This window comes from Chrysemys picta, chromosome 20 (genome assembly GCF_011386835.1).
Source record: "Chrysemys picta bellii isolate R12L10 chromosome 20, ASM1138683v2, whole genome shotgun sequence".
NCBI lineage: Eukaryota > Metazoa > Chordata > Testudines > Emydidae > Chrysemys > Chrysemys picta.
Window position 1 is genome coordinate 18,478,818 of NC_088810.1, and position 23,304 is coordinate 18,502,121.

The window sequence follows — 23,304 nt, forward strand, 5'->3', positions numbered from 1 at the left end:
TTCCTCTGATGATCTTGGCCATGCCGCTCTGCAAGCAGCAGCAGGTGAGAATGTCATTGCACCATGCAAGAAAGCCGATACAATGCACTGTAAAGCTGACACCTGCAGTTACCATGGGACAGCATTGCAACACACTGCCAGAGTGTCAGTATGGGGGCTCATGAGGTCACCGAGGCATGTTAAGGTTATAGTGTACACCCATCCAAACTCATCCCCTTTTATAAAGGTTCTCACACTGCTCTTCACAAAGGACTTCCTATTCACATGGGATTGGCTCCTCATTTCTAGCTGCCAAACTACATGAAAAGATATCTAAAAATACACTAAATACTTTCCCCACTGAAAGATTTTGAGGACCTCTGAGATGGGATCTTGGAAACAAACCTTTTGTTGTGTTTTTTGTTCTGAGTGCTAAATTTTATTTTATTTTTCCATTGGGGGCAGCCAATATTATGTTGTCCAACTATTCTGTATTTTTTATACAAATCACTTCTGTGGACTCTAGCACACAACACACAATAAAGGGCATTACAAGATACTACATATGTGTGAGATTGTCAGAAAAAGTATAATTGTGTGAAAAAAACAGGATTGACCACGTCCAGGGAAGCATTTACAGAAGCAGGGAAAGGAGGGGGTGAAAATGATATCTGCAAGCTTAACTTCTACATTTCCCAACATAATTGCTTAAGAGGAACATTAAAAAAACTGGAGAAAATTAAATGGAAACTCCAGAAAAAAAAAAAAAACACTACATTGTTGACACAGCAAACACAGCTGTACTCTCCCAGGACTCTGAGGACTTGTTTTTATTTTTTACTCTTATTTTGTCAGTGTAAAAAGGCCTGGAAGTGGGTGGAGATATGTTTACACTCATTTTAAGGCCCCTTTACACTACCGGAACTGAATACTGGAACAACTGTATAAATGAGGATAAGGTTCTGAACCTTCACCGTTTTAAAAATAATCTGCAAATGATGTATAGGAATTCTATAATCTACATCCTTTGCTGCCAATCAACAGAGAGTAAAATGAAGGGAAGGAAAATGAAAATACTTGCAGCAGCATCTTTAGTCTGGAATAAATCAGACCTAACTCAGGTTTTTCACAAGCACTGCCAACTAGGAGATTATAATTAGAGCCCGGCACGGAGACAAAATTTGGTTCTATATCCACCCGCGCTCTGCAAAAATGGTCCACGGATATCTGCATTCACAGCTGCGGATTTCTGCCGATATCCACGGATTTGCAGGGCTCCAATTAAAATGAGCAGTAAGCACTATTTAAAGGAATTGTTCATAAAAGGGAAAGCTAATTCTAAACTCTGAATGAATATAGTTTGCTTATGTTTGTGTCACCCAAGAACAGCAGGACAACATGCTAAAATGGTCACTTTATTAACAGATAGAAAGACAGAACACGGCAATTGCTCAGAAACAGATTCTATGGTATGATGTCCTTCATTCCTGCCCTGGTGGAGAAGGGAGATCAGTCTCCCTGGCCCAGTCAATCATTAGCCTCTCGGCTCAGACTAGCAATGAGGTGATCAGATCTGACAGTGGTGTGTTCTGGGGGGTTTTTGTTTGTGTTTGTTTGTTTTAAAACAGAAGTCACTGGGCTGTTTCCCCAGCTATTGTAATTCTTTGGATCTAACAGCCTAGCCAGGGGTCCTGTCGATTCTTCCTCATTAGAAATGCAATCTTCCTGGCCATCTCTGTGTTATAAATCCGCCGGCACGTCTCGTAGGTTTCCCGCTGCCGCTTGCGGCATGGTTTCTCATAGTACCGGCGCTGTTTGGCATCCTCAATGATCCCATCCATTGTGAGAATTCTGAGGAAATTAATCAAGTGTCAGATTTTGCATTTCTTGAGGGCCTTACAGTTGAGCATAATAATGAGCTTTACAAGCATACATTCATTAAGTCTAAATCACAGTGAAGTCAATTGTCCACACAGTAAATCGGGGGAAGTCCTATCTCTCAGCCCCTGCTCTCACCGTCAATACACACTCCCTCCCAGTCAATGGCACCAACAGGTGACTTCAGCACAATTGGCATAATTGATTAAGCAGCAAAAATAATGTACCCTCCCAGCTGCCTCTCATTACAAAAGATATCCCATTTTGCAGATTCAAATTTGTCCGCAAACCGGATGTTTTCTAAACTGTTTATTTCTATAAATATTAACATCAAAAATGCCAAATCAGAAAAAAAAAAGGGTGATTTCAGCTAGAGAAATGGGCCCCATGCAATTTTCAAATCTCCTGTATTAATCAGTATTTCCTGGGTCTGTCGTACATTGAGAACTGTACAGAGGAAAATAAAATCCCTTTAAAACTTTGTTATTAAACTATCTGGTAGCTGTGAAAAAAATCATGGATTAGTGGGACTGTGGCAGCTACCTCCATTGTTAGATTTTACAGTCTCTCTCCTCTTTAGGCTGCAGGCTCATACATGTGCTAGTCAGCAGAGGGCAGTGGTGCAGAGAGATTAGAGAAGGCCACATGTAGTCTGACCCAGACACTGCTGCAGGCAATAGAAAGACTCCCACTGACTTCAAGGGGCTTTGGATCAGGCCTCCCCAGTGCATCACCACAGAGATGAGGAATCTTTTATCCACAATGTGACATATTTTGTAAGAGAACAGACTCAGCTACATAAAGGCCTCCTCAATCAGGCTGGCTTACATCCAATTCACTGACTGCAACAAGTCTATTTCAGCTGCATTCCTGTGCTAAGTGATTCACGGAAATGGTCTCAACAGCATTACTGCCGCCAAGCCATCCGTTCTAAGCAAGCAGGATTGTGTCCTTCCCCATTCTGTAACTGAGCAGGTGAGCCTTGCCCTACCGAAGTCTTCCTTGCCACGTCAACTCTCGTTCTCCTTCTCTCACAGTAGGACTGCTACCAGAGTTCAGGTAGTGGCTCTCAATCATTCCCCATGTATTTTAACAGAATAAGGGTTAAGAATGTGTAGCTAAAAGGTTCCCGACTGTGTAGCCTATAGGATTAACCTGCTTGCTTGTATATATATATATATATATATATATAAGTATTTCGTTTATTGTAATAGGTTTATAGATTTATATTAAAGTAAGTTTGGCTGTACTGCAAGGGACCTACAGACCATATCCTATACGTTGAGCTAAGGCAAAGTTAGCATATCTATGTCTGGGACCTTTCACCCAGATAGCAAGTCAACACCCACACATGTCTGAGATCTTTCACCTAGATAGATAAATAATGGAAGAATGGCATAGGGGGTTTCCAAGTCTGTACTCACAGACTTAACAGGTGCACCACATGGAAAGAACCAAAATAACCGAAGAACAAAAATAACGTGTGTGTGTATGATCTAATGTCATTAATATGTATGTACATGTCCTCAATACATACAAACATACTAGCCTATGGAGTAAGTGTACCCTAATGTTTTTTGCGGGTGAGGAATGAAGTTTGGGCATAGGAGCAGGGCCGGCTCTGACTTTTTGGCCGCCCCAAGCAAAAAAAAAAAAACCCACAACGGGCGGCCAGAACAGCAAAGCAAAAAAAAAAACCTGCGGCCGGGCTCCGCTCCGGTCAGCAGGGAGGGAAGGAAGAGGACTGCCCTGCAGGGCGCTCTGGTTCTCCGTGCCACCGCCCCCTACAGGGCGGCCGGAGCGGAACAACAACAACAAAAAGCGGCCGTGCCGCCCTAGGATTGGGCAGAACGCCGCCTCGAACAATCTGCCGCCCCAAGCACCAGCTTGCTCAGCTGGTGCCTGGAGCTGGCCCTACATAGGAGGAAGGATTTCAGGCACTTGTGCCCTATAAAAGAGGTGATCCACCTTGCTAGAGGGCTCTATCTACCATGACTACTACTATCAGGAGGCTGCACTTGTTTTTAATCAAACTTTCGAAGTTCCAAGGGGACTAGGCTAAGCTTGGTTTCCCTAAGCTTTCGTTCTTAGTTTTGTTCAGCATATGCAATCTTGGAACTGTTTGCAATGGTCTTTGAGAACATGTGGAGGAAGGGTGAAGTCCCAGAAGACTAGTGAAGGGGAAACATAGTGTCTTTAAAAAGGGGAACAAAGAGGACCTGGGGAATTATAGACCAGTCAGCCAGACTTCAATACCTGGAAAGATATTGGAACAAATTATTAAACAACCAATCTGTGAGCACCTGAAGGATAGCAGAGTTATAAGGAATAGCCAGCATGAATTTGCCAAGAACAAATCATGCCAAACCTACTTAATTTCCTTCTGTGTCTGGGTTACTGGCCTAGTAGCTAGGGGAGAAGCAGTAGATGTGCTATATCTTGATTTTAGTAAGGCTTTTGATAGTCCCACATCACATTCTCATAAGCAAACTAAGGACATGCGGTAGATGAAATTACTATAAGGTGGGTGCACAATAGGTTGAAAGACCGTACTCAAAGAATAGTTAATGGTTCGCTGTCAAACTGGGAAGGCATATCCAGTGCGGTACCACGAGGGTCAATCCTGGGGCAGGTATTAGTCAATATTTTCATTAATAACTTGATAATGAAGTGCAGCGTATGCTCGTAAAATCTGCAGATGACACCAAGCTGGGAGGGGTTGCAGGCACTTTGCAGGACAGGATTAGAATTCAAAACGACCTGGACAATTTGGAGAATTGGTCTGAATTCAACAAGATGAAATTAAATAAGGACAAGTGCAAAGTACTTCACTTAGGAAGGAACAATCAAATGCACAGCTACAAAATGGGGAATAATTGGCTGGGTGGTAGTGCTGAAAAAGATCTAGAGGATCACATACTGAATGAGAGTCAACAATGTGATGAAGTTGCAAAAAAGGTTAATATCATTAACAGGAGTGTCATATGTAAGACATGGGAGGTACTTGTCCTGTTCTACTCAGCACCGGTGAGGCCTCAGTTGGAGTCCAGTGTCCAGTTCTGGGTGCCACACTTTAGGAAAGATGCAGCAAATTGGAGAGAATCCAAAGGAGAGCAACAAAAATGATAAAAGGTTTAGAAAGCCTGATCTGTGAGGAAAGGTTAAAAAAACGGGACACGTTTAGACTTGACAAAAAGATGACTGAGCAGGACCTGTTGATAATCTTCCAATATGTTAAGACCTGTTATAAAGAGGGCAGTAATCAGTTGTTCTCCATGCCCACAGAGTGCACTTGCAGAACTACAGCGGGCTTTCTGATATGCCATGTCAGACTACAGGCATATTTCACAGCTTCACATGAGGAGCAGGGTGATTTAGTGGTTGCCGAAAGGCCTTGATGCAAAGGCTGAGTTAGTGACTTCATTGGATAACCTTTAACAAGACCCTTGGATCTCAGCCAGTCCAGCTGCTAAACTGTGTAAATACGGATGCTGCATAAGAATTCAATTCACATAAAATTGCCTGAGATCCATTTTGCCTGTGGCTTAGGACGCTAACAATAACTGTAGCATAGGAGCGTACAGGGCCGGCTCCAGCTTTTTTGGCGCCCCAAGCAGCGAAGCAAAAAAAAAAAAAAAAAAAGATAAAGCCAATCGGCGGCAACTCCATCGCGCCACTTCATTCTTCTGCGGCAATTCGGCGGTGAGTCCTTTGCTCCCTCTCTTCCTCTTCAGCAGCACTTCGGCGGCAGCTCAAAGAGGAAGAGAGGGACTGAGGGACCTGTCCCTGAATTGCCGCTGACAACCTGGACGTGCCGCCCCTTTCCATTGGCTACCCCAAGCACCTGCTTCCTTCGCTGGTGTCTGGAGTCGGCCCTGGGAGTGTATCTCCCCCTTCAGGCACTAGAGGAATTTATCTGTCACAGCTGTCAGTCAACGACAGGCTTAGATCTTGTCACATCGGAGTCTGCAGCTTTTCCAAAGTAAGATCAGGAATAGTTGCTTCCTTTGCTTTCTCCTGCACACATTGGACATCGAGAGGAATTTTACAGAGAAGGGAAACAGAAGCAGAGAGATCAGGGGAAGGGACTTGCCCCAGGTCACAGAGTGAATCTGGCAAAGCCAAGATCATAACCCAGACCTTCTAGCTCCCACACATGGGCAAAACCATCCTTCCTCCTCTGTCAGAGCAGTCACAGAATAACAGAAGTAAGAGAAGGACCTATTAAGCCATCCAGTCCATCTCTACGCTTAGGCCCAACCACTTGTGGTTTCAAGTATCAGGAGGTAGCCGTGTTAGTCTGTGGGTAAGTCTTCACTTACCGGAGGGTCCAGCGGCAGGCAATCGATGTTCTGGAATCGATTTATCGCGTCTGGTTAAGACGCGATAAATCAATCCCGGAAGCGCTCACCGTCGACACCGGTACTCCAGCTCGGCGAGAGGAGTACGCGGCATCGACGGGGGAGCCTCCCTGCCGCGTCTGGACCCGCGGTAAGTTCGGACTAAGGTACTTCGAATTCAGCTACGTTATTAACGTAGCTGAATTTGCGTACCTTAGTCCGAAGTGGGGGCTTAGTGGGGACCAGGCCTGTATCTACAAAAACAACAAGGAGTCTGGTGGCACCTTAAAGACTAACAGATTTATTTGGGCATAAGCTTTCATGGGTAAAAACCTCACTTCTTCAGATGCATAGAGTGAAAGTTACAGATGCAGGCATTATATACTGACACATGGAGAGCAGGGAGTATATAATGCCTGCATCTGTAACTTTCACTCTATGCATCTGAAGAAGTGAGGTTTTTACCCACGAAAGCTTATGCCCCAATAAATCTGTTAGTCTTTAAGGTGCCACCAGATTCCTTGTTGCACTTGTGGTTTGTGATGTTCAGTTTTACAATGTACTGAGTAAAGAGGCTTCTACCACTTCTCGAAGGAGAGGAATCCATAGCCTAATATATCACACTACTGGGAAGTTTTCCTTGACATTCAGCCAGGATTTTCCCTTTCTTAATTTCAAACCATTACCTCTGGTTATTCCACCCTACTTAACTCCTCTCCTTCCTGGGTAGTTACATATTTCAACTTGCACCTTATTCCTGCCTTTTAGCCAAATTACACTTAAGATCACTTACACTACGAACACAAAACTTTTTCTCTTGCTTGTGTGGACAGAAAAAGACATGTATAGGAACCATGTTTTAGCCTAAGTATCTTAAAGGGTTTAAACATGGTTTCCCAACATCTATATGACAACTTGTTCTCACCTATGCAGGCAAGAATAAATCCTGTTCTAACACTGTTCGCCGACAGCCATGCTTAGACATGGCTATTTTTAAAGCACAGACAGGGCCTTAATCTTTCCTGTGAAATTGATCCCTCCACCTGCCTGATCATTTTTTGTTGCTCTTTATTCTTCAGGATTGAAGAAAATCAGAATGCACAATAGGGGGATTTCACCACTCCGTGGAGAAAACTGCTGTTTAGCTGTCCTTTCATATAAAGTACTTGATGTGTCTACTTGTGAATCTCTTATCAGCAAAGAGCACGTCAAGGGCTAATTCAGACAGAGCTTATACAGATTTAGCAACCTGCTGTAGTGATGCTTAACCTGTCCAGTAATACAGCCTTGATCAAACCTGTTACAGATTTTAAAGGGACACTGTCAATTACAGTCATTTAGGCCAGCAATTTAGGCATGTAAAGAAAAGGTTTTACAACCCTGATTATTAACAAGAGAGTTTTAATTACATTATTAAAAAAAAATCAATGAAAATTGTTTTTTGTTGAGATTTAAAAATTTCCTTTCGGCATTGGGAACTCAAACACTGCAACAGCTCTGACAGGACATGTGAATCAGAAAATGAAACTGACCAGAAAAACATGAAATTGATTGGTTAGTTTTCATCGCCCAAACAAAACGAAGGGCCAAATAAAAAAAAAACATCAATAAAAAAAATAATGGCAGATAAGTTAGATTTTAAAACAACATTACTCTTGAGGTAACAAAAACAACAAGGAGTCCGGTGGCACCTTAAAGACGAACAGATTTATTTGGGCATAAGCTTTCATGGGTAACTTTCACTCCATGCATCTGAAGAAGTGAGGTTTTTTTACTCACGAAATCTTATGCCCAAATAAATCTGTTCGTCTTTAAGGTGCCACCGGACTCCTTGTTGTTTTTGTGGACACAGACTAACACAGCTACCCCCTGACTCTTGAGGTAACAGTGTAAAGTACTGCTGGCATCACAAATAAAGGAATCTGCTTTTTAAAAAAATATTTTTTTTAATTGGACAGTTTCCCTTTAACAAAGTTCAGATTTGAATAGAAGCCTTTTTAGAGAATCAGCATTCACATGGCAATGCACGCAGCCTGTATGTCAGCAGATAACGTGTGTAAGATAAATAGTCTTCAATGGACTGAAAAACCCACCCACAAGTGTCCAGCATCCAATAAGATACAGCTCAGTTCTCTCTAGTTCCCCCTCCTTGTCACAAAAGGGCGGCCAATCGGAAGGCAGCAAGTTTTTCTGCATCAAGCACTTGTTATGTAACATCGTGCGCTTAGTTAGTCCCACGGGCAAGGGCTGAGAGATACACATGTTCAGCTCACCAGCTGCACAGGCATTTTAAAAACGTGTTGCCCTTTGTACGGTTCTGAACAAACACTTACGGTGTAATTGCAGTCCAATCTATATATAAACCGACAACTATGAGCCGCTAATCTGCTGGGCACAGAAACGAGAGAAGGAATACCAAGACACACATTGTGTATACTGCTGTTAAAAAGGGATACAGTCAAGGATCTGAGGGCCAGAAGCTGTCCTGCAAATACGTTTTTTTTAAATGAGCTAATCAGTGCTGAATGGTTCCCTCTAGCCATGGTCAGCCAGCTCCAACCCAGTTACGACCTGGCATGCACCATGCTGCAATAGCACAGCGATCAAAGAAGCCCAGTGCAGCATGGATCCAGAGTACAGGGCATTGCTTTGCAAAACTTGTTACATAAAGGGGTCCTTTGGATACAGAAGTACCGGACTTTGCAGAGCCATACCATATTCTTAAACACCACTTCCTGGACTCTAGTGTCATCCAGCTCCGCAAGTCAGTGAAGTTCTCAGTTTCACATCACCTGGGAGTGGTAGCTAGATAGAAAATCAGAACTATGGGGGAGACTTAAATAAAAGGCTTTAATATTTAGGAACATAATCCTCTAATTAATAGCCTTTATCATTTTTACAGCACCTTTCAAATCCACGGGATATAAAAGCACATCGCAAACTACATGTGTGTAGCATCGCTGAAAGGCAGCCAGCTCTGGGGTGAAGGGGGCTGACCAACGGATACATAGCATACTGCAGAACAGGGCATTGCAAGGGAGAATAAAGGTTATACTCTGCCTTTGAAATGAAAGCAGCTGTCTTTTCTAAACTTCCTTAGGATGATGCAGAGCTGATCTCAAAACCACCCCCACGTAAGTGAAGTATTTACCTTACACAGCAGAAAAGAGGTTTTATGCTAAACAAAACCCCAGGCCTGAAGTCCAATCTTTTCCAAAGACAGTCTCATTATCGGACGGGAGGGGAAAAACACAAACAGAGGACCCTAAAACCATGCAAACACACACATAATGTGCAAGAAATCACAATTTTAGTCATAACTCCTGGCCTCAAAACACTAGCCCAGGAGATCAAAGTACTTAACAGACGCTGAAGCCTGTTGCCAGTGTCTGAATCAATGTCACAATGAAATTGAGAGCTAACAAAGAAAACATATTGCCCTTCTGGATTTTTAGCACTGAGGCCAGCAGAGGTCAGTATGATCACAAGACTGAAGAAGAGTAAGTCTAACATTGGCACACAGCACAAAACATTGTCTACCAGTTACCACAGATTAGTAGATATCTGAATGAAGATACAAACATGCATGCTAGTAAAGCAAGTAAAATCCCAAAGCAAGGCAATATTAAAGCATATGTGCTGGGCTTATGGGACATTAGTGATGTGTCTACACTATACAGCTTGGCCATGTCGCTAAAAGTCGGGCAGTGTAAACGCTGTTTGTCAGCACTTTTGCGGACAAAATACTTCCACTCCCTACGAGCAGGGGATGCGTTGTGGACAGGAGCGCACTCCTGCCGACAATGAGCCGTTACACTGCCACTTGCCGCGACAAAAGTTTTGTCTTTCAGGACGGAGGGCTTTTTTAAGCACCTGTGAATCACAAAAGTTGTGTCGTTCAATTGGCAGTGTAGACAAAGCCTTAGACAAGCTTCGTTATATTTGTGGCTCACTCACTCAGCCATAGTAGAAGATACAATGCCCATGCTAGCAAGAGCCCTGGTCCCATTATTCTAGTGCAGTCTCTATATTCATATGCCTGCAATGAGGGACCCTCAAATACACAAACATGGACTCAGGGGAATCCACAGAGGTAGAGTGGTGTAGTGGTTAGTGCAGGTCACTGGGCGTCAAATCTTCATACTATTCTCAGCTCCACCACTGACTCTCTGACACATCTCGAGCAAGTCACTTCACACACCCCCACATTCTGGTTTCCCCATCTGTAAAATGGGGATAAACCACCTATCTCATGGGGCAAGGAAAATAACTGTAGGGCTTAGTTAATGTTTGTTCCTCAGATGCAAGGGGCTAGAGAAAGACAAAGTATTATTATTATACAACATGTTACATTTGCAGACATTGGTTACTCTACAGAAGGGAAGTATAGTATTTACATTTTGCAGATGGAGAAACACAGATCTTGACTCACAAGCAGTGAGAGAGTTCTTGTCAAAGCCAGAAATCGATCACAGAACCCTGGCTCCTATGTTCAGACCCATTATTTACCGAGCTCTGACAATATACTTGGCAATGCACAAACACAGGAAAATTCCCTAAATCACATACGCATCTTTGATGGATGGAGATCTACATACCCTCACTGTAGAGCACTGCCCAAGGAACTCACATTAACCTGGAAGAATCAAATGATGGCCAGAGAACAATAAGGGAAAGGCAATGAAAAAGACATTAAATTCTAAACATGGTCCAGCCATGAGGCTTGACAATTTATCTTGAAATGAACAGGCCTGGCATAAATTAATATTTCCTTCCCCAAGACAGAGTTCCCCACTCAACTAAGACCTCATCCAGATCTGATGAGCATTATCCTTAACGCCTTCCAGTGTTCCAAACAAAGGCATCCTACCACATGTATGCTAGACCTCATGGTCAGACAAATGTCCCTTCACAGTATCATTCGGAATAAGAAAGCACGTGTCACAGTTCAATATACAGACACTGCCCAGTGATCAAATACTATATGATAAAACACTTAAGCATTTTAGTCTGTTGTTTCTGAGGAACAAGTAAAGGGGGTTAATAACAAGGCAAGAAGTTTACTATCCGTACACAGTGGAGACCTTTGTTTCTACCAGATACTGCAAGCTGAAGGTCTTGTCTTGAATTCAGTCAGTGGCAGTTTGGGGTGCACAAAGAATGCAGGACCAAGCTGTAAGCCATCATGCAAGTTACATCATTTTAATTTGCATGACAGCAATTTCCTCAAGAATTAAAAGTTCAGCTGAATTTCCACCCTTCATTTCTCTTTGTTCTAAACTAAGCCTCCCACCTCTGTGCCATCCTTCATAGGCATGAACAACAATCATATTTTATCCTTCTCTGATGCTTTCCATCTTAGGATCTCAAAGCTTCCCAACACATCTGCAAGGTGGGCATTATCCTCATTTTCCAGGCGGGAAGCTGAGGTGCAGAGAGAAGTGATTTTACCAAGGCCAGACAGGACAGGTTTATCCAGATGATATATCAGCAGCAGATTGGAAAAATGAAGCCATGTTTCTAGTCCACAAAATCATCCTTCTTGCATACAATATGGAAAAGGCTTAGTGGGCCATCTAGTACAATGTTTCTCAACCTTTTTGATACCTGGGACTGGCTTACTGCCTTCCTAAACTGTGTCAGGGAGATCTCAAGGACTGGTCGTTGAAAAACACTGATCTAGTACACCCCAATGCCAATGCAGGATTACTCCCTCCAGTCCAGTTTTTAGTGGATTGTCCCTTCTCATTGAAACGAATGAGCTTCACTCAAATCTATAGAATGTCACAGTCCAAAATCTTGATATTAGCAAATACTTCCTAGTATTCAGCCCATGTTTTCCTTTTCCTTAAATTGTCACCCCAATTTTCTAGTTATAATCCTTTTGTGCTGCTCTAAACTAGTCCTTCCACTCATTGGCATCTACACCTTTTAAATACATGCACATGTTTTTTGTGTCCATCCCCCCTCAAATGATCAATGTGAAATATTCATTCTTTGGCAGGCTTACTGGCTTTAATCAATGCTAAATGTTACCTTTTCCTCTTGAAATGTAAAGTAATACAGATTTAAATGTAGTGATTTTAATTAACACAGTGTTGGGACACTCATTTTCATGTGACAAAATGAAAATGTTAAGTGAAGCTGAGAGACTGTTGTTGCCTTGTGCATTCCACATACATGACGAACCCAGGTTTGCTGAACTCCATTTCACTGATGCTCAGTTATTATTAATTAGGATTAATGAGTTCTTCCCTTTGCTTGGGATCAGGGCCTTTTGCCATGCCCAGGACCAGTCAGCTTGTTTCAGACTAGATAGAACAGCCTAACCGGATCATAGCCCTGTAAAGCCACTTGGGATTCTCTTCACTGCAGTTTAAAGTCAGGGAACAGAAAATGCACACTTACCAGAACTTGTTAAAGGCCCCCCCCTCTGATTTTTCTGTGTTCTCAAGTGTCACCACCCACTTTGGTCACAATCATTCAATTGACAGAAGTAAGAATAGAATCCAGATTCCTGACCCCCTCGGCCACTGCTCTAACCACTAGACCACATACGATTAAAACTATTACTACCTGTTAGAAATCTCCCTTCCCCTAGCAGGGGTTGAGAATGTGATTTGCTCAAGTGTTTCTTTGTTCTAACAGTATGCAAAGAAATACAAATCACAATTTATCTGAATAGAAGTAACCAACCAGAGACAAACCTAACAGTATTTGCCACAAACAAATACAGAGGACTCACTTTGCTCATCAGTAAAATGAAGCCACTTCTGGAGTGGACTCTGACAGCTGTTAACATTTACCTGTTTAGTGTCCTGTAGGCAGCATCCACATTCCCATTCTGGACCATCACCGTTCTGGCAATAAATTTCAGGTGATGTGACATTTTGGGGGTAGCTGTTCCTGAAGAAGCTTAAATCACAGAGCTAGAGAGCTCTGTGCCGTGTTTTTGGCTGCCACACAGATAACCTGCTCTTCGGGGAGGCCACGGAAGTGAAGTCTGAGATCTGGGGGGGAAAGAAGCCCCAAAACTTAAGCATAAGTAACAGATTTCTAAACAGACATTTCTTGTGCCTTTTCCAATTGATGTGTATGGTGCAAAGCAATTGATTTGTTTCTATCCTAAGGTCCTTTTCTTTAGAAAATTTTAACCAGATCTCTTTTGACCCTATGAACAGCAAACTGTCGCACACCAGCAGAATTCTTGAAAATGCTACTAGATGTGCCCAGATTTCCTCTGGTCAGGCCTTGCTTATCCCGTGCTGCACTGATCACATTTTTCATGACTATCCCTTTGAAGACATGCTTTAAAAAAATAAGAATTGTAAAGTACATAGGGGATTTGGGCTAGTTGGCGCTTTTTGCTCTCCAATGGCAAGAAAACGTTGGCCAAAATCCCACATGTAATAAGTACTGTTAATTAATTGCACAAGGTGCAACACAGCAACTCATCTCATTGAGGGATCCTTCTACCCGCTCTTCCTCGGCTGGGGGGGTGCCATGCCCCCCACCCCTCCTCTGCAGCCCCTCCCCAGGCTGGGGGTGCCATGCCCTCCTACGCCCTCCTAGCTGGGAGGGGGAACCCACCGGGGGGGGGAATCCCTCACCCCTCCTCGGGCTGGGGGGGCGTCCCCCTATTCCCTCCAGGGCTTGGGTCCCCCTTCGCCCCACCCGTTCGCTGGGGCCGGCCGATCCCAGCCTGCCCAGGAGGGGCCCGGCCACGACCCCGACCGCCTCGGCGCCGGGCCCAGCTTCCACGCGAGCCCGGGGATCCCGAGCGGCCTCCGGCCGCAGCACCCGAACCGCGCCCCGGTCGCCGCCCCCACGGGGGACCCAGGCCCTGCGAGACACTCACCCCGCCCGAGGCCCCCGCGGGCAGGCCAGACACCGGAACCGGAACCGGAACGTAGCACCGCCCCCTCCCCCACATCCCGCCTGGGAAACCATGGCAACCAGGCCCGCCTACTGGGGAGGTAGGAGGTGTTGGGGTGCAGGGCAGGGGGATGTTGGGGCGCAGGGCGGGGGATGCTGGGGTGCTGGGCATTGGGAGGTGTTGGGGCGCAGGGGAGGGGGATGTTGGGGCACAGGGGAGGGGGATGTTGGGGCAGAGGGCGGGGGTGGTGGTGTTGGGGTGCAGGGCGGGGGGGAGGTGTTGGAGTTCAAGGCAGGATGTTGGGGTGCAGGGCAGGGGGAGGTGTTGGGGTGCAGGGCAGGGGGATATTGGGGCGCAGGGGAGGGGGATGTTGGGGCAGAGGGCGGGGGTGGTGGTGTTGGGGCACAGGGCAGGGTTAGGCAGTTCCCATATTTTCGGGGCATGTACCCCTGGGGCTATGCAGAGGTCTCCCAGGGAGTACATCAACTCATCTAGATATTTACCTCGTTTTACAACAGGCCACATAAAAAGCACTACCGAAGTCAGTACAAACTAAAAGTTCATACAGATAAAATGAGAAGTTCAGCAATTTTTCAGTAACAGTGCGGCTGTAACACTTTTGTATTTTTATGTCTGAATTTGTAAGCAAGTCGTTTTTAAGGGTGATGAAACTTGGGGTACGCAAGACAAATCAGACTCCCGAAAGGGGTACAGTAGTCTGGAAAAGTTGAGAACCACTAGCTTAAGGCACAATGTTCCGCCATCCCTGTCTATCCTGCTGTTTTACAGAATGGTTACTTTATTGTGTTTCTAAAACTTAATTTTTTTTATGAGGCTAGACTGGTCTATTGTTCAGCAGGGCCGGCTTTAGGCCGATTCCCCCAATTCCCCAGAATCGGGCCCCGCACCTAAGGCGCCTTTTTAATTTTTTTACTCACCCGGCGGCGGTCCGCTCCGGGTCTTTGGCGGGGGGTCCTTCAGTGCCACGAAAGACCCGGAGCGGACCCCCCCGCCGCCAAAATGCCGCCGAAGACCCGGAGCGGACCCCCCGCCGCCGAAGTCCCGGACCGCCGCCGGGTATTCGAATCGGGCCCCGCAGTTCATAAAGCCAGCCCTGTTGTTCAGTTCCCCAACCTGGAAGACCAATGTACTACTTTTCATCTGGTCAATACCCTATGACTTGTCTGACTTGGGTGGCCCTACAAGGAGTTAAAACTCCCACTGGCATAGCTCTCAGGGTCACTGGAACACACAACCCTTTCCACTATATCAAGGAGCGGTCCCTAGGGAAGGATAAATTAGAGTTCAAGAAAATGAAAGTATGCAAAATATGGAACAAAGCTTATTTATAAGGGACAAGCCCTTTCCTACCAGATGTTTAATTTATGGTACAAAATCAAACAGTACAGTACTCTAATGTATGATCCTTTGCTGATATAGAAGTGTGTTTATTGATAAGGGATGCAGGACATTAGGCACTGAATGCATGCTTTGGAACACAGGAGAGGTGATCACCCTATTAGGAAGTGTTTGTGGTTAGGACAGGGGACTGGAACCAGGATTTCTGAGTTCTGTAACAGTTCATGGCAACCTGTATTCCCCCTCCGTGATCCAGCAAAGGCACCCGCTCCAGGCTCCTCAGCTGTCATCTCTCTTGGGTAAAGACCCACATCTCTCTCCCTTCTGACCAGGGTTTTCCAGGCTGCACAGTTCCTTTCCTATGCTGTGAGTTCCCCAGCAAGTCAGGCTGCCTAAGCAGGCCTGACTGTGCTTTCTCCTCAGGGGCGATAAACAGCGCAATTGCCCACAGGTCTAACCTGTTACTGCACCGCCCGTTTTAAGCAAGCACATTTATTCTTTAAGGTGAAGGCATTACAGGGAAAACATATTAAAACAATAAAGTAACCTACACATGCTAAGAAGCTTACCAGAGATCACCCCTACTCCAGTAAGGCTGTTGCCAGTGATCAGTTCTTCAAACCCCAGCAAGGAGTTTGTCTGTGATTACAAGTTCATAACAGCTGTTAGCACAGAACAAGCATGCCCACAAATGGTTCGTTCTTTCCTTTTTTTTCCAGTTAGGGCCTTTGAGCTTGTCCTTATGTAATAGCTGATCATTGGACAAAGGTCCCCATCTCCGGGCAAAGCTTCTAAAGGCTGAGTTCTTGCATAGCCAGAGAAGGTACATGTGCATAAACTACCCCCTAAATATTTCCTGGGAAACCCTCTTACCTTTGGTTGCCCCAAAAGTTTATCCTTGTCTGGAATATTGTTTCAAAGCTTCCTTTAAAAGTCATAACATTGCTCAGGGTTTAGAGTGGTCACATCTCCCCCCTAGAGAAGTTACAATCCACAATATGACATAAACTTCACATTTATAATACAATGAACTCCAACACCATTTCAACTTCATTCAATGAGATCTCCTAAAGATATTGCAGAAAATTGCCATCTCCTGTGACAAGTTCCATTCCCAACTCTGGCACTGAGCCGCTGTGTGACCCTGGGGCAAGACACTTTGTATCTCTGTGCCTCAGTATTCCCATTGATAATTCAGACTGGAAATAAGGCGCACATTTTTAACATTGAGGGCAATTCATCATTGGAACAAAGGATCGAGGCTGATGGTGGATTCTCCATCACTAGTGATGTTTAAATCAAGATCGTATGTTTTTCTAAAAGATCTGTTGTAGTTCAAACAGGAATTATTTTGAGGAAGTTCTGTGACCTCTTTTATACGGGAGGTCATAGAATATCAGGGTTGGAAGGGACCTCAGGAGGTCATCTAGTCTAACCCCCTGCTCAAAGCAGGACCAATTCCCAACTAAATCATCCCAGCCAGGGCTTTGTCAAGCCTGACCTTAAAAACCTCTAAGGAAGGAGATTCCACCACCTCCCTAGGGAACCCATTCCAGTGCTTCACCACCCTCCTAGTGAAAAAGATTTTCCTAATATCCAACCTAAACCTCCCCTACTGCAACTTGAGACCATTATTCCTTGTTCTGTCATCTGGTACCGCTGAGAACAATCTAGATCCATCCTCTTTGGAACCCCCTTTCAGATAGTTGAAAGCAGCTATCAAATCCCCCCTCATTCTTCTCTTCTGCAGACTAAACAATCCCAGTTCCCTCAGCCTCTCCTCATAAGTCACGTGCTCCAGCCCCCTAATCATTTTTGTTGCCCTCCGCTGGACTCTCTTCAATTTTTCCACATTCTTCTTGTAGTGTGGGGCCCAAAACTGGACACAGTACTCCAGATGAGGCCTCACTAATGTTGAATAGAGGGGAACGATCACGTCCCTCGATCTGCTGGCAATGCCCCTTCTTATACAGTCCAAAATGCCATTAGCCTTTTTGGCAACAAGGGCACACTGTTGACTCATATCCAGCTTCTCGTCCACCTTAACCCCTAGGTCCTTTTCTGCAGAACTGCTTCCTAGCCATTCGGTCCCTAGTCTGTAACAGTGAATGGGATTCTTCCATCCTAAGTGCAGGACTCTGCATTTGTCCTGTAGGTCAGCCTAGATGAACATAGTGGTCCCTTCTGGCCTTAGTCTCTTTGGAGCTATAAGTAAAATAGGGTAAATAGTACTAACCCTACCTTCGGGCCTAGGAACTGAATCCATTACAATTTGTAAAATGCTTTGAGATTCTCCAATGAGAGATGCATTTCTGGTGAGCGAGCTCTGAAAGGGCACATTATCTGCCCCTCTCTGTTCATCAAACTCACTCCACCAAACCACTACTTGTGAGATAGCTTGCTCCCTGCTCGACAACCAGTGTTTTGTAAACTGGGGGAGGGCTAGCAGAAGCACTAGGCCATCACTGAGGCTAATGTTTGTCACACATACTCTCTGGGCTCCTCTGTCAGCTCGTGTGGAGTTTGGTCAATATCACATTAACATATGGGGAAAGTCATTGTTCTGTGGAACAGCACTGGAGCAAAATGTCCTTCCTAAGGGACAAGTGTCAAAACTGACAGGGACCTGTAGAAAAATGAGTGTTGGCGGTATGTTCCAGACAGATTCCCCCGCTCCCCCCAGGAACTGAAGTCCTCTGTTTATCCATGGAACAGTACAGCATGCTGGGCACGTTACCCATACATTGTCTCACCAGTGGGTGTCACCTATACCCTAGAAGTCCCATCGCTAGTGGCGAGAAAGGAGTTCACTCCTTGGTCTTATTGAGTATATTCTGCAATAGCTATTCCAGTCAATTTCCCTGGGTAGGCAAGCCCGTACATGTTTTCAGTGTAACCACAATAAAGGATGTCACTGTTTCTCTCCCACACCCGCCCCCAGTCAGCATGGTTTGCACAGACTTCAACCTGCCTCATCAAATGCCTGGGAGAAAATATGAGCCTTGTAGCATGCAAAGGAGGTTAACAGGGCCACAGTCTGATGGACTGAGGCAAGGAGAGAGTTGCCTTCGCAGAAATAACTCTGCCACTAGCCCCTTTCCAGTTTAAACCAAGGAGACTTCACCTCAGGCGCCTCCACCGATCACAACAGCCATTGGATCACACAAGGAGAGAGGCAGCCTGTCATGTAGCGAAGCCCTAAATCATTCGGGGCTCCGTTCTCCAATCCCACTTCATTAAAAGTGTTGGGTGAACCCCAGAAAGGTTCCTAGTTTGGGTTTGGTTCAGATCAACATCCTGTTCTCTGGCTGATCCAAAACCTCGTGTCAGCAAACTCGGGCTGGAAATTTCATGATGTCAGGCTCACTCATGAGATTTCGGGAATCAGAAGGGACCACGGATACCATGAAAACAGACTTTCTTGCCCATACGCTGGTGCTTCAGTGTCCCATCATGGCCCAGCCCACACCGGGGCTCAGCAGTGAGCAATAATAAGATATGGATTAATCACACATTTCAGGACCTTCCAATCGTATTCATTCGAAAAGCAATGACTTCAACGGGCTGTAGATCAGACTCTATCTGCAGGCCCCAATATTCCCAGCTGCTCCATGCAGAGAAATCTCCGAGGCCATGTGGAGACCCCATGGTTGTACATGAACGCAGGGGTTTGCCAGCACAACGCGGCTTCCAGGATCAGGGCCTGTTCGTTGCTGAGTGGGTGAGAAAGGGAAAAGAGCTGGCTGGGGAGGGCAAAGATTTTTGTCATGTCTCCTGCTGGCTCTCAGATTCATGCTGAGTTTGATCAATATCACATTAATGCAAGGGCAGCTTTTCAATTACAAACCCATTGCTAGGGGAGTTTACAAGTGGGGTGTCTAAATTCAATAACATTTGACACAGAAGTTCTCTCAGGGGTGAATATTACCAGGGGTGATGGTTTAGAAACAATATCTGAAGAGGGATGATGGTGGGAGTCAGCGCGTGGTCTGAGACCAGGCGTGGAAGCCAGGATTCTGGAGATCTAATCTTGGCTCTACCATTGACTTGCTCTGTGATCTAGGCCAAGTCACTTCACTTCCCCCTGTCTCCCCCCGACAGTGCATAAGACGGTGAAGGTAACATTTCCCAGTCTGGCAGTAGAGGTAGTTAGGATTAAATTTGGTCATGCTTGCAAAGTACTGCAGAAAGGCAACATACTAAGTATTATTATTATTACCAGGTCAACAATCTATGGACTAAGATGGGTTTACACAAATTAGAATGGCTCCCTATGAGGCATTCCACTCTATTGGGTTAAAATCCACATTTTAAAAAACGCCTCCATCCAGATTTGCTCAGCAGACCAGAAGAGCTCAGTAGGGGGCCTTTAAGTGAAAAATTGGTGCTTTACAACCTTCCATAAATGGTCTTTTGGGTTTGGGGCTTTTTCTAAAACTCCCGTTAAAAGGACACAGTCTCACCTCAGTCATCACTTACCTTTACATTCTAGCCAGGAAAGCGACCTCATGGGGCTCCCCCATTTATTCCTTCTCCATCTTTTCTCATAGCAGCTCAGTTCACAAGCCAAAAGATATTTTTCTAGTTGGCCAGGCAGCTCTTTGAATTGAACCTGTGGGGTCTGAATTGGTAGCCGGGCGTCTTTCTGCCTCTCACCTCATCAGCAGTAATAAAGATCCTTCAGTCAGAACTTAGCTGAGGAGGTGCCAGGCAGAATGGACTCCAGCTCGCTTGGCAGGAGCTGCGGTGGCTGTCTCAGAGCCAGTAGGGTGAAGCGCGCTTTTAGGCAGGTCCTGGTGGCAGAAGTGATTCAGAAACTCACAGGGAACAGTTGGGGAGTACGGAGGGGCTAGTTTTACAACGTTACTTGTCAGAGAAGACCCACATTTTTATGAGTATGGGTGTGCATTTAAGGTGATGCCCACAGCCCCGGAGACCCAGATCCTCTGTATATCGGCAGAACAAGGTGAGACTCCCACCGTGAGCTGATCAGTGTGTCTCAGTCCTGACCAGGAGGCCAAGGAGAGCTGTGTCCATAGCTCATTGGTGCCTTGGCCACTCTAAGATGGCCAGTGTGGAGCCTTGTCCACATGCAGGACTGGATTTAGTGGCTGGTGACCGCCTGGGGTGCCAGGCTCTGGGGGGCTCTGGGTGCTGTTTTCGTTGTTAGCAACAAAAGGGAAAATAAAATGTTGGAAGTAGCATGTTTCCGGTATTGATGATAGTACATTTCAGTTCTTCTTAACATGAAAAAGTTTCTATAAGCTTAGAGGAAATGATTTTTTTTTAATTTGCTTATATATGGCACGAATAAATACCCATTTACAGATCCTGGTGTGCAAATTTATCCTCTTATATGACAGGGCTAAATCATGCATGCAAAGTCATGAAATGGACTACAAATGCAATAAAAAATAAGATATTCAAAAGTTTAACAAAGGGGGGGGCACCATTTGGCCTTGCCCGCATGTGCCGCCCACCCCAAGCACCTGCACTCACTCTCTCACCCTCGTCCCATGGCTACATACACATACCAGCCGCACTCGCTTGTTCCCAAGCCCCTTCCCTCTCTCATTGTGATCCTAGACTCTGGTGGAGGTCATATGTAGGATTTTAAGTCCACCGTGAGGCTAATTGGACCAGACAGCTGTAAACATTTGGTGGTCTCCGCTCCAGGGTACTAGTGGGACTCTGACCCTGCCATCTCTGCATCCCACTTAGCCCAGGCCCTGACAGGGCAGCTAAGCCAGGCAGTAGTATTCCTTAAAAGCAGAGGAGTTTGATGTTCCTTGAAGGATAGCATCCCCCCTGCTGGGTCTCCATGGAAACGGCCATTCAGTCTAATTCCTGCCTCCTCTTTTCCCTTGCTCCACTGAGCGTTCACCTTCAATAATTCACATCAGCAGTCCCCAAGCCCAGCACGGGGGTTGGGAAAAGAGCCCGACACGGCCTAGCCGGCGCATAAGTTGCGTCTCGACAAGGAAAACAACTCTATTTTCCGCTTTGGACTTTAAAAGCCTTTTTTTAAAAGCTCCAGTCCAAGAGGGCTGTCAGTTTCCATTCCTCTTCCCACAAGCTTACCTGCCGATGGGCTTAATTTAACCCTTTGGAGACTGGGGCCATGCAGACATGTCCCTCTTAAGCAGTCCGTCATCAAGGAATTGCTAGCCTTTTCAGGGGGAATGTTTTCTTGTGCCGCTTGCTCAGGGGTTGCTGAGCACTGGAAACTGCCATTGATTTCCCTGAGACGTGGGGAGGCTCGGCGCAGGATCAGATCAACGTTGTCTTCTTCATTTTTGGAGGAGTGGTAGCTAAGAAAAGGCAGCCCTGGTTCCATCACACGCCCCCGTCCCTTCTACAGCACCCAGGCGCTTCGTGGAGGTTGGTGGCCTCGGAGACTGGCGAGGCTACATCGACATGAAGGTGTGTACAGACTTGGCATCCGGCACTAGGAAAGTGTCATGCCCTGTCAAGGCTCCAGGCAGGGTGCTCTGTCCTGTCAGCCTCCAGTGAGCTCCCCAATGCTGTGGGCAAAGCAGACGGCCCACCTCCGTCCCCTTGATCTTCACGTTTAGGACAGCACCAGGGCATCTGAAGACAAGCTTAATCACAAGCCAAGGGAAGGTGAAAAAGGCCAAGAGTAGGGAGCAAGTGGCCTTCTATACAATCCCATGTAGGCCATGCTATGCCCAGCTGCTCCATGCCAACAAGTCTCTGAGGCCACGCACAGCCCCATGGCTCTGTATGAACACCGGGATTTGCCAGCATAGAGCAGCTCGCAGGACGCTTGCAGGAGCGGATGGGTATTATTTAAGAACTCTTTGTCCAACCCTCGAACTCAGGCCCCAAACCTTGGAAACATCCATTTCACTCATGATTTAAAAACGATTTCCCCCCACCCTTTGGCGCTGCCCAGTTCCAACAGGGAATCACGAGTGGCACAAATCACATAGGCAAGAGCTTCCTTGGACAATTACTGGCTCTGAACCAAGCGGTTTGGATCGTTCATATCATCAGCCAAATGTCTGGGCGTTAATCTAAACCTTGGTTCACCCATCATTGCCCAAGACAAAAGGGCCGAATTCCCCCATGACCGAAATCAAGGTGAAATCCATGCAGGGACTTTGGCCAGGCTCTGCAACTCGCTCAACGAGTCAGCAATCACCTGATATAGAGCGGACAAGCCGCATGACAGAACCATGGCAGGACCACCAAAGTCTTGGAGTCCTTTGAACAGAAGAAATTCTGGGCCTTTGACAGTTGTCTATTGCTTGGGACCCTTCACGGCTGTTTCAAGCACCTCTTGGGGAGTGAACTGGCCTCAGGTGAGAAGGCCGAGGCCCATGTGGGGTCGTCTTGCCTAAAACTACAGCTTGTATGGAGAATAAAATCTTGCCTAATAGCAGAGAGCAGCTGGTTCATGATACATGCTGGCGGGGTGGGGTGATGCGGACATGGCCATGCCAGTGATTGGCATTGGACATGACCAGATCTGATTCCAAGGGCACACTTCACATGAATTGGTTTTCTTCCTTTCACCCCCTGCACTGATGAGAGGCTGACGAGAAGAGGAAAGGGATTGTAATATTCTGTAGCTGAAGGGAGCGGGGGAACTGACTGGCTTTTCCCTCTAGTTGCCCAGTTTGAATCTAGCTTTAGTTGAAAGGCGTTACTGTCTGATTGCTGGCCGGAGGCTTGGCTGAAACTAGTTGATGGACAGGGGTCAGTGTCAGAGAAACCATCACGACACTTGGCACTGATTGGCCCCTAGGTGGCTGGCTCAGCAAAAGGCCCACAGGCTGAGCTGGCGCCGAGACTGAACTAGATACATGTTTTGAATGTGCCCAACCCCATAGCGTCATGATGGTGCCT

At 45.9% G+C, this 23,304-nt stretch overlaps 1 protein-coding gene across 1 annotated transcript; it reads right to left on the reverse strand.

The window, feature by feature from the left end:
- Positions 1-1,378: 1,378 nt before the first annotated feature.
- On the reverse strand, positions 1,379-14,136 carry MRPS21 (mitochondrial ribosomal protein S21). Its single transcript, XM_065574072.1, has 3 exons — positions 14,056-14,136; positions 13,004-13,207; positions 1,379-1,830 (listed from the first exon to the last, which is right to left on the reverse strand). The coding sequence occupies exons 2-3, from the start codon at positions 13,084-13,086 to the stop codon at positions 1,650-1,652; spliced, it is 264 nt and encodes an 87-aa protein (XP_065430144.1). The 5' UTR covers positions 13,087-13,207; positions 14,056-14,136; the 3' UTR covers positions 1,379-1,649.
- Positions 14,137-23,304: the final 9,168 nt, after the last annotated feature.